Here is an 11,498-nt window from a genome sequence, read left to right on the forward strand (position 1 = left end):
GCTGTTTCAATTCAATCTATTGAATCTATCTATTGAATCTATTCACATCTCAACATAGCAATGATCCACTGCCAAGGTTTGCTAGTTAGCTCACAGTAGCTAACCTTCTGTAGATGCTCATCGTCATGAACGCCATGGTGCTGATGTGCCGTGGGAAACTTTTGAGTTTGTTAATTTGGATTTTCATTCTGCCATTCGAGTTTTGTTTCTGAGTGCCCGTTCATCTCAAACTCAACTGATATCAGGTTTCTGCCTCCTGCGGCCTGTTCACCGTATGTTGCTTAAAAGATCCAAGAAACAACTGGCTCATCCAAGATCTGCTGATCCTAGTCACAGTCATTTCATTCAGTTTGTTCAGTTCTTCAACAGTCTTTGATTTAGATAAAGTAGATTCAATCGTCTGAGATGATTGCACGTAGTCGTTGACTAGGGTCTACAAGACAGTCTGTAGAGTCTGGAAACCAACTCTGCGGTTGGAGGAATGGTGAAGGAGAGGGTGCAAATTTTCATCACAGTGGCGCAGGAGCTTCTGTTCGAGGGTTATGAGGAATTTAGTGAGGGGATTTGGACTTAATGTAATACCACAATTTCTGAAAAATAAAAACAAAACAAAACAAGAAAGAAGGGCTGATTAAGAAGTGGCCAATAAATTAATTGTGTATATTACAATCCACCAACATTACTTCACGCAGCTTTAAAGTCAGAAAAAAATCTAAATAAAGGATAATATAATACTAAAAGACATTTGATAAAGAATCAGATTCCGGAAAAGGAAGGCGCGTTATGAATGTCTTCTGAGTTGTTTCAAACTCTGAGGGTCGACTGAATCATTCTTGTTTATTTATTTCCTAATATTCAGAGGAAGTACCAACATACCAAGAATCTGACTATACAATATTATAATGAATAAATTAATAGTATTATGTAACATAATAGTATTAATAAATTAATAAAATGACACCTTCATGAAGTGGTACCCCTCTAAAAGTAATGAGTCCGATTATGCAAAATATCTTGATGATTGCGCAATATGAACGCCAGTTGGAATGCTGCTATGGTCAACGGACATCCGGTGTCTCCCACAGGAATGGCATATTCCTAAAATAACACCACTGATGTCCATCATCTCATCCTGTTTACAGTGAATAAACCTGTTCCCGAGTAGGTTTGACCTTACAGATATGTTGCTGTGACAACCAATTGAACAACTGCTTCGAAGAACCGAGAAATCCTAGATCACGCCAAATGGTCAACAAATCAATCCAGTTAACAGTGGTCGAACGTGGAGAATGGGCCCCAGAGCTGCTTAGCATTTAAAAAAACGTCAAGGTGTGAGCAAAAGTAACCCAAAACCAGAATCCAGTACAAATGATGACCTGTGGATCATACATCCATCACCATATCGTAGTCCGTCTCCTTCTTCCTCCGCCCACATTTACTGATGAGCACAGTATACAACGTCAATAGTATGACCCAGTAACTGGCGTATACAACTGCCCCAACGATCAGGACAATCTTTTCGGCATCAGGAAATGGTGTCCTCGTCTGCTGAACTGCTGTGTAGATAATCCCAATGAAGAGGATGGTAAACCAAACCGATATAGGAATCAGACCAATGAAGTTGACCACAATTGTTTTCCTCCCGGACGTTCCCCATCCAGACTTGTTGATTGTTGCTATTGCAAACATTTTAGCCGGTAACAAGCTTGACATGTACAATACAGAGTAGAAGGACATGAACACCATGACAATGTTACCTCTGAGGCAACTGGCGAAGGACGACTTGATAGTGCCACTGCCTGCACAATGAGCAGAAATAGCAGAATATTCCAGAGCCTTCCTTGGTAGAAGAGTTGTATTGCAGTGGCGATGAGGAAGAAGGGGAAGAACCCTGTGATAACAGCTCATATGTCATCCACAGGTGATGTTTGTGGAACCACAGGGAGTTGTAAAGCCATTCTCTGAAATAAGACTTACTCCATCGAGTCTGCTGGTTGAGCCAGCGCAGATACGTAATCGGCGTCTCGGTGAGGCACTTTGACCGTGCTGTGTATTTAGTCGAATAACCGAGGCTCAGGACTCTGTTTGTGAGGTGGCGATCATCGCCAAAGCTACAATGGGATCCCATAAAGGTCTGATTGTACCAGTCCTCCAGGAACTCGTGCAGGAGGGAGTTCCGATACATTCCCAGAGGTCCGCTGATGCACTGCACACAGCCAAAATAGGACTGACACGCCCGCTCGATGTTGAAAGCCATCCAGTACCGTACACTGCTCAGGAAGGAGATCCATGACTCGTATTTATTGAGGATCTAGAAAGAGATTGAGAGGCAAGAATGCAAACATTGAGAGTTTTAAACAGAACAGAATCGAAAGATGGAAAAGTTTCAGTGACTGAAGAATATCATAGAGTGGATACCTGAACATCTCCTCCACACCTCCCACCATGGGGTCTTCTTCTAGAACTTTCACCATCTCCACCGATGATGCTGGATCCAGCATGGTGTCAGAGTCACACACCTTAACCAATCCACAAAGTACACATTAAACTCCAATTCACCAAATACACTTTTTTTTTTTTTTAAAGTATGTTTTCCAGTATAAATCAAATCAATTTTCAAATCAATTTTATATAGCGCCAAATCACAACAAACAGTTGCCCCAAGGCGCTTTATATTGTAAGGCAAAGCCATACAATAATAACCCCAACGGTCAAAACGACCCCCTGTGAGCAAGCACGTGGCGACAGTGGGAAGGAAAAACTCCCTTTTAACAGGAAGAAACCTCCAGCAGAACCAGGCTCAGGGAGGGGCAGTCTTCTGCTGGGACTGGTTGGGGCTGAGGGAGAGAACCAGGAAAAACATGCTGTGGAGGGGAGCAGAGATCAATCACTAATGATTAAATGCAGAGTGGTGCATACAGAGCAAAAAGAGAAAGAAACACTCAGTGCATCATGGGAACCCCCCAGCAGTCTAAGTCTATAGCAGCATAACTAAGGGATGGTTCAGGGTCACCTGATCCAGCCCTAACTATAAGCTTTAGCAAAAAGGAAAGTTTTAAGCCTAATCTTAAAAGTAGAGAGGGTGTCTGTCTCCCTGATCTGAATTGGGAGCTGGTTCCACAGGAGAGGAGCCTGAAAGCTGAAGGCTCTGCCTCCCATTCTACTCTTACAAACCCTAGGAACTACAAGTAAGCCTGCAGTCTGAGAGCGAAGACCCCCTCCTCGGTTAAGGCTGGGTTTCAAACGTTTCACAAAGAATGCCTCCTTGACACCTCTCTCAAACCATTTCTTCTCTCTCTATTAACCGGGGAGGGGGTCTGAGACACACTTTATCCCCTGTTTACAATGGGGTACTCAGGTCAAAGGAGTTTCAGTCTTTTGTTCATGGTAATGAGTCATTCACATCATCAAGGGAGCCATCAGAAAGGCATCCATCCCATCATTAGAGGGACAGCTGTCCTGCCATTAGGTGTGCTAACTACAGCACAATAGTTGCTAATTAGAGCTATTGTTTAGTCACTAGCCTATAGCAGTCTGCCTCTCAGTAGGAGGGGTCTGGTTAGGTTTAAAACGCCAGCTTTTGTTGGCTTCTGTTTTATTCTTCTCTACAAGAGTCAGACAGAAGTCAGACTTCCAGAGCAAGAATTTTAGCTGAGGAAGCTTCTGCGATTTGAAGCGAAACGTCCTCGCGTCAAGCAACCCAGTCGAGTCGAAGATTCAAGCTTCTCTACTGATAATATGAATTACAATAGTCCAGCCTAGAGTAAATAAATGCATTAATGTTTTTCAGCATCACTCTGAGACAAGACCTTTCTAATTTTAGAGATATTGCGCAAATGCAAAAAGCAGTCCTACATATTTTTTAATATGCGCATTGAATGACATATCCTGATCAAAATGACTCCAAGATTTCTCACAGTATTACTAGAGGTCAGGGTAATGCCATCCAGAGTAAGGATCTGGTTAGACACCATGTTTCTAAGATTTGTGGGGCCAAGTACAATAACTTCAGTTTTATCTGAGTTTAAAAGCAGGAAATTAGAGGTCATCCATGTCTTTATGTCTGTAAGACAATCCTGCAGTTTAGCTAATTGGTGTGTGTCCTCTGGCTTCATGGATAGATAAAGCTGGGTATCATCTGCGTAACAATGAAAATTTAAGCAATGCCGTCTAATAATACTGCCTAAGGGAAGCATGTACAAAGTGAATAAAATTGGTCCTAGCACAGAACCTTGTGGAACTCCATAATTAACCTTAGTCTGTGAAGAAGATTCCCCATTTACATGAACAAATTGTAATCTATTAGATAAATATGATTCAAACCACCTCAGTGCAGTGCCTTTAATACCTATGGCATGCTCTAATCTCTGTAATAAAATTTTATGGTCAACAGTATCAAAAGCAGCACTGAGGTCTAACAGAACAAGCACAGAGATAAGTCCACTGTCTGAGGCCATAAGAAGATCATTTGTAACCTTCACTAACGCTGTTTCTGTACTATGTGTTGTGAAAGTGTAGTGACACGGACCCACAACAGGGGGCGCAAATGAACGGTCAATAGATGAGCCAAAAATTAACAATTTAATGTTGTGAAGGAGCACAACGAACATACAGACAATCTCAGAATATGATTACAGTCAATCCACAAAGGTGACGTGTGGGCAGGCTCGAGGATAGAAGACATCTGTCCTGAGAAGAGCCGGAACCACACGATTTCCGCCGCCACCGAACCTGGTGAATACTGGAGCCGCCAAGTCCCGAATTCCCAGGTGATCACCGTCCCCGACTGTCGGATCTGGTACTGCTGGCGAGAACAAAGACAGTCAAGTGTGGGTGTGTGTACACCCCGTAACAACAACGGTGGGAATGCCACCTCCACCTCTCACTCAATATGTTGCAGAGTACCGCAGTGATTCCTCAGGGGAAAAGAGTGCCGTCCAGCACTCTCTCAGCTTCCACCGACGGAGGTACTCCTGCAAACACTCACAATATACAAATTATATTGTACCACACAAACGGCTGAGGATATTACCTCCAATGAAGTACGATATCTCGGCAACGAGGTGGAGATGACGTCTGGTCTTTATGGAGTGAGATGATGTTGATAGATGGGTGACAGCTGTCAAGAGATAATGAGTGACAGCTGTCACCCCCGGCTGTGTCCGTGGCGGCAGCGCCCTCTCGTGCCTGAAGCCCACCATGAAACTGGTGGTGGGCCAGCAGTACCTCCTCTTCTGGCGGCCCACACACACACTATGATGAATTCTAAAACCTGACTGAAACTCTTCAAATAGACCATTCCTCTGCAGATGATCAGTTAGCTGTTTTACAACTACCCTTTCAAGAATTTTTGAGAGAAAAGGAAGGTTGGAGATTGGCCTATAATTAGCTAAGATAGCTGGGTCAAGTGATGGCTTTTTAAGTAATGGTTTAATTACTGCCACCTTAAAAGCCTGTGGTACATAGGCAACTAATAAAGACAGATTGATCATATTTAAGATCGAAGCATTAAATAATGGTAGGGCTTCCTTGAGCAGCCTGGTAGGAATGGGGTCTAATAGACATGTTGATGGTTTGGATGAAGTAACTAATGAAAATAACTCAGACAGAACAATTGGAGAAAAGAGTCTAACCAATACCGGCATCACTGAAAGCAGCCAAAGATAACGATACATCTTTGGGATGGTTATGAGTAATTTTTTCTCTAATAGTTAAAATTTTATTAGCAAAGAAAGTCATGAAGTCATTACTAGTTAAAGTTAAAGGAATACTCGGCTCAATAGAGCTCTGACTCTTTGTCAGCCTGGCTACAGTGCTGAAAAAAACCTGGGGTTCTTATTTTCTTCAATTAAGAAATCTTGGAGTCATTTTTGATCAGGATATGTCATTCAATGCGCATATTAAACAAATATGTAGGACTGCTTTTTGCATTTGCGCAATATCTCTAAAATTAGAAAGTTCTTGTCTCAGAGTGATGCTGAAAAACTAATTCATGCATTTATTTCCTCTAGGCTGGACTATTGTACGAGGTCTATTAGAATTATTATTTTTTTCAAAAACCATATGGATTTGAATCACGTGTGATTACATCAGACATGCTTGAACCCTCGTGGGCATGCGAGAGTTTTTTCACGCCTGTCGGTTACGTCATTCGCCTGTGGGCCGTCTTTGAGTGAGGAGTCGCCCACCCTCTTGTAGTTTTTTTCATTGTTTAGGAATGGCTCAGAGACTGCTGCTTTGTTTGATCAAATTTTTTCAAAAACTCTAAGGCACAACTGAGTGGACACCATTCGATAAATTCAGCTGGTTTTCGGTAAAAATTTTAACGGCTGATGAGAGATTTTGGTCTGGTAGTGTCGCTAAGGACGGCCCACTGCGCCTGACGGTGATCTGCGCTTCGAGGCGGCAGCGTCTCGCCGTTTCAAGTTGAAAACTTCCACATTTCAGGCTCTGTTGACCCAGTAAGTCGTCAGAGAACAGAGAACTTTCAGAAGAAGTCGGCATGAGGAGTTTATTCGGACATTACATTGTTAACGGACATTTGTAATGAAAGAACGTGCGGGCAGAGTCGCATGTCGGGCTGGACCCGACCGCGGGGGGTCGCGACAGGAAAAACACCTCCGTTGGAAATCTTAACGGGCAAGTTGGAACATGCCCAAGCTGTTAAACAATTTCTCAGTTACTCACTTGTTTAAAGCCATCAAAAGCTGCCTGAATTTTACACATGGTTTTCAACACGGAGGTGTTTTTCCTGTCGCGGCGCACACAGATTTGCTGAGTCGTCACGGAAACGACTTGGCGAATTTGCGCGCACGTCTTTCATTAAAAAATGTCCTTAAACAGTGGAATGTCCGCATAAATTCCTCATGCCGGCCTCTTCTGAATCTTCTCTGTTCTCTCATGACGTCCTGGGTGAATTAAGCCTTAAATTAGGATGTTTTCAGCTCGAAACAGGCCGACGACAGCGCCTGGAAGCGCTGCAGGACGTCCCGCTGCGTGGGAAGTCCTTACACCGACAGAAACACCCCATAATCTCTCATCAGCTGTTAAACGTTTCACAGAAAACCAGCTTAATTTCTCGAATAGTGTCCACTCGGATATTCCTCACAGGGCCAGAAAAAATGTTGATAAAGCAACGCGCGCCGTCTCGAGCAGCGTGTGAAACAAAGGAATTCAGCCGAGAGGGCGGGACCACATCTCACTCAAGGCCTGCCCACAGGGAAATGACGTCACCGACATGCGTGAAAAAACTCACGCATGCGCACGAGGGTTCAAGCATGATTGGTGGAATCGCATGTCATTCAAATCCATATAGTTAAAAAAAAATAAAAGGGTCGGTTTATTGTCTAATAGACCTCGTAATTCATTATTATCAGGTTGTCCTAAAAGTTCCCTGAAAAGCCTTCAGTTAATTCAAAATGCTGCAGCTAGAGTACTGACGGGGACTAGAAGGAAGAGCATATCTCACCCATATTGGCCTCTCTTCATTGGCTTCCTGTTAATTCTAGAATAGAATTTAAAATTCTTCTTCTTATAAGGTTTTGAATAATCAGGTCCCATCTTATCTTAGGGACCTCGTAGTACCATATCACCCCAATAGAGCGCTTCGCTCTCAGACTGCAGGCTTACTTGTAGTTCCTAGGGTTTGTAAGAGTAGAATGGGAGGCAGAGCCTTCAGCTTTCAGTTCAGTTCAGTTTATTTGCCATTTGCAGTAAAACTACATTGGAAAAAACGTTGCCAGAGCTTAGTGTGCATAAACATACATTTTAAAAACATGGACACAAAGACATAATTAATAAATGAATAAATAGATAACACTTGCCGCAATAAAAGCAATAAGAGATAATAAAAAGTAAAGTGCTTGTCAGTCAGTGTGCACAGTTCAAAGCCATCACAGGTTGTGTGGAAAGAAGCTGTTTACATGGCGAGACGTGGTGCATTTAATAGAACGATAGCGTCTCCCAGAAGGAAGGAGCTCAAATATATTCTTAGCAGGATGGGTGGGGTCATTAATGATCAGTAATGCCCGCGAAAGAAGCCTGCCTTTAAAAATGTCCTGCAGGGCTGGCAGCTCACAGCCTATTACCCTGCGAGCAGAACGCACCACTCTGTTTAAAGCTTTTTTTTCTTTACATGTAAGATTTCCAAACCATACAGAGATAGTTTATAAGGAGACTTTCAACAGCACAGTGATAAAAATTTAAAAGAATGTGCTTATTTAGAGTAAACTCCTTAAGTTTACGTAGAAAATAGAGCTGCTGTCTGGACTTTTTGGCAATAGTTTGAGTGTTAGCATGCCAGCTCAAATCATTAGAAAGGGTCACACCAAGAAATTTCACACTGTCAACCCTCTATACCTCTGTGTTGTTAATAATAATAGGAAAGTGAACATTGCTTTTCCCAAAATCAATAATCAGTTCATTTGTTTTGGAAGGAAAGAGAGGAGATAATAAGAACATAACCTCCATGAACTCTCCTGGGTTAAACATGAAATGATAAATTACCCCACATTTGTGTATTTGTCCATGATGTGTCAAATGTGTCTGGACATCTGATGCACAACATACAAAATGCATCACATGACACCGAAGTGACATCATCTGCAATAAGCCCAAAAGAGGAAAGGCACTTTCATTTTTTCCAGCTATTATTTTTGCTTTAAAAAAAAAAAAAAAAAACTCATGTAATGTGTGTCCAAATCAGAATCATCACATTAGTGTTGGCTTGGATACAGCAGACTAACAGCAATACACTATTTGAAACAATGACAGACTCTTTCCTGCAGCTTAGTCATTCATATAAAGGAAAAACGTTGTAATTTTCATGTACAATCACATGGTAGCATTTAGCTTCAAAGAGTAGTTTTCAGGAAAACGTGCACAGACGTGCACCACAGGACGTCTCCACCCTTCAAATTGCTTTCATTCTTTAGACAAACATGAGCATCAGACAAAATTTTCTCTTCACTGCATCCATCTCCTCAACATGCAGCAAAAATAAAAGTAACATTGGATTTTTGATTCTTGTTGGGCTCATATCTTCAACCTGTCACGAAAAGTTTGGGTTTCTCAGTCATGTGACTAGGATATGTGTTGCCAGTTTTGAGACGAGCAGGAGTCACCAGTCTATTTAGATCCTCATAATCCAGATTAACATTAAATTTCATTCAGGTTAATTGCAGAGGTGCCAAACCTCACTGATGCCAGAGCCTAATCCAGATCCAGATCCCTGGACACACACCATTTTTGAGTATAATCTGTGATTATACCCGTTTCACGGGTAAATGGGTGTGGCCAAGTGCTTAAGTGCGCTTGTTTCCAGTGCATAACATTTCCGGTTCAAGACCAGCTCTGTTCATTCTCCATGTAATGTGGAGTTGTGGCAGGAAGGGCATTCAGTGTGACATTTGTGCCAAATCAACATGCAGATGCACCTCAGATCTGTTGTGGCGACCCAAGAGAAAAACAGCTGAAGGGACTTTTAACTTTTTTTTTAAATAATTATGACTTTGTTATCTGCAATTACAAATATCATTACAATATCAAGAAATGAAACTAGTTCAATGGTACCGAAAATAAGTTCTGAAATAATGTTGGCATACTTTTACTCCTTGTGCTTTGCGAGTCCAAAAACCTGGGCTAGTGACAAGTGGTGAAAAACCAAACACAGTGTGTAAGAAACACAGACTATAAGAGACTTAGAAGAAGATTTTTAAGCAAAAAGTAGCATTTTCAGGCTTTGAAAATGCCGTTTCCGTGTGGACAAAACGCTGATACGACACAAAATTTTTACAGATACGCCTAAAGTCATCTCCACGGGACACGCCTTAAGTGTGGACACAACACTGGAAAGGGTACAAATGCAAGAGGACCCGACTCCCACACAACACAATGCAGCCCACAGCAGAAGGTGGTCTAAAGTGTTGTGAAAGTGTAGGAACACGGACCCACAACAGGGGGCGCAAATGAACGGACAATGGAGTAAGTCAAATAACAAAGCTTTACTGTTGTGAAACTCGCACAACAAACACAACCGATTACAATTTCGGGAACAAGCCGAATTCCAATGGTGTCGTGTGGGCAGGCTCGAAGGTAGGAGACGTCTGTCCAAGTCGAACCGGTACCACTCGATTTCCACCGCCACCGAACCCCGGGAATACTGGAACCGCCAAGTCCCGAACTCCCAGTGACCACTGCCTCCGCTTGTCGGATCTGGTACTGCTGGCGAGGAACAAAAACAGTCAGAGGTGGGTGCGCTGCACCCAGCAACACGGACGGTGGTAACACCACCTCCCCCTCTCGTCAAGTAAACACTGAAGTGCAGGAGTGTGAGTACTTATCCAACACTGTCTCCTGCTGCTCTTCTCTCTCTCTGTATAAAGGCAAAAAGTATTCAAGGTTGATATAGTCGGCTGGATACGTTACCTCCTCGGTAGAAACGATATCTCGGCAATGAGGTGGAGCTGCCGTCCTGCAGATATACCCCTCTGATGATTGCTGTCAGCTGTCTCAGGTGATGGGTGACAGCTGTCACCCTGGCTGCTCCTGTGTGGCGGCAGCGCCCTCTGGTGCCTGGAGCCCGCACTCCAGGCAGGGCGCCCTCTGGTGGTGGTGGGCCAGCAGTACCTCCTCTTCAGCGGCCCACACAACACTAAAGTGCAGCATGGAGTGCATGGTACTGAGAGTGAAGCATTCAGACACGCCTTACATAAGCAGGTTCACAATACATGCACACCCTACATGTGCACACCATGAAACTGAACTCAAAGCAACTGTGAAACATAATGAAAGTCAACACAAATGGAAAAATACAAATTCTTAATAAATCTGGTTATCTTTATGCCAATTTCTCATTATGGGGGATCTGGTAGACAAATACAGGGGGAGTCATTTTTCAGAGGGTGTCAAACATTGCTTGAACTGAAAATGTAAACTGTTGATAAAGCATCATCATGTAACAGACCATGATGAAAAAAAAACACATTAGAATCAATACTCACACAGTCCAATATAACAGAAAAACTAGCTCACTCAATCCATCTGTCACAGGCCACATATAGAGCGCACAACAGCACATTTCCAGTCAGTCTGAACAGTTTTTAACTTGCCTTAAAAAGTACTGCACCTGATATGTCTCAGTACCTACATCCATTCAGAAACTGCATCAGGAACAATTGAAGCAGCTGCATCCTACATGCATCACTCATTCGGGGGGGAGAGTCATCCAACTGTTGCAGCAATCACTGCACTTGCAGTGTTATATGTTTTTGGCTGATTCCATGCATGCATTGTTCACACAAATCTTTGTCCATGCCAGAAAAGCTCTCACTTCTGAGTGTGTCTTTCTAATAGCAATGTGCACACCCTTGATGCACTTGTGTTTTAAAGCCACAGTCAGCTGCAGCACTGACTGGTTGATTTAATATTATACTGCAACATGCGGGTGACTAATGTGTCGATACTCCAGCAGCCTGGATTGTGGTGACCTGTAGCACTCT

The 11,498-nt window shown here is 42.9% G+C and overlaps 1 protein-coding gene across 1 annotated transcript; it reads right to left on the reverse strand.

Annotated features, from left to right (window-relative positions):
- Nucleotides 1-1,065: 1,065 nt before the first annotated feature.
- Nucleotides 1,066-2,519, reverse strand: LOC117513389 (hyaluronan synthase 2-like). Its single transcript, XM_034173584.1, is given in 5 exon segments — nt 1,066-1,796; nt 1,799-1,903; nt 1,906-2,311; nt 2,419-2,435; nt 2,438-2,519. Coding segments are annotated over 5 exon segments (1,005 nt in total). The 5' UTR covers nt 2,502-2,519; the 3' UTR covers nt 1,066-1,383.
- Between the last annotated feature and the right edge of the window lie 8,979 nt (nt 2,520-11,498).

This window comes from Thalassophryne amazonica, chromosome 7 (assembly GCF_902500255.1).
Source record: "Thalassophryne amazonica chromosome 7, fThaAma1.1, whole genome shotgun sequence".
Taxonomy (NCBI): domain Eukaryota; kingdom Metazoa; phylum Chordata; class Actinopteri; order Batrachoidiformes; family Batrachoididae; genus Thalassophryne; species Thalassophryne amazonica.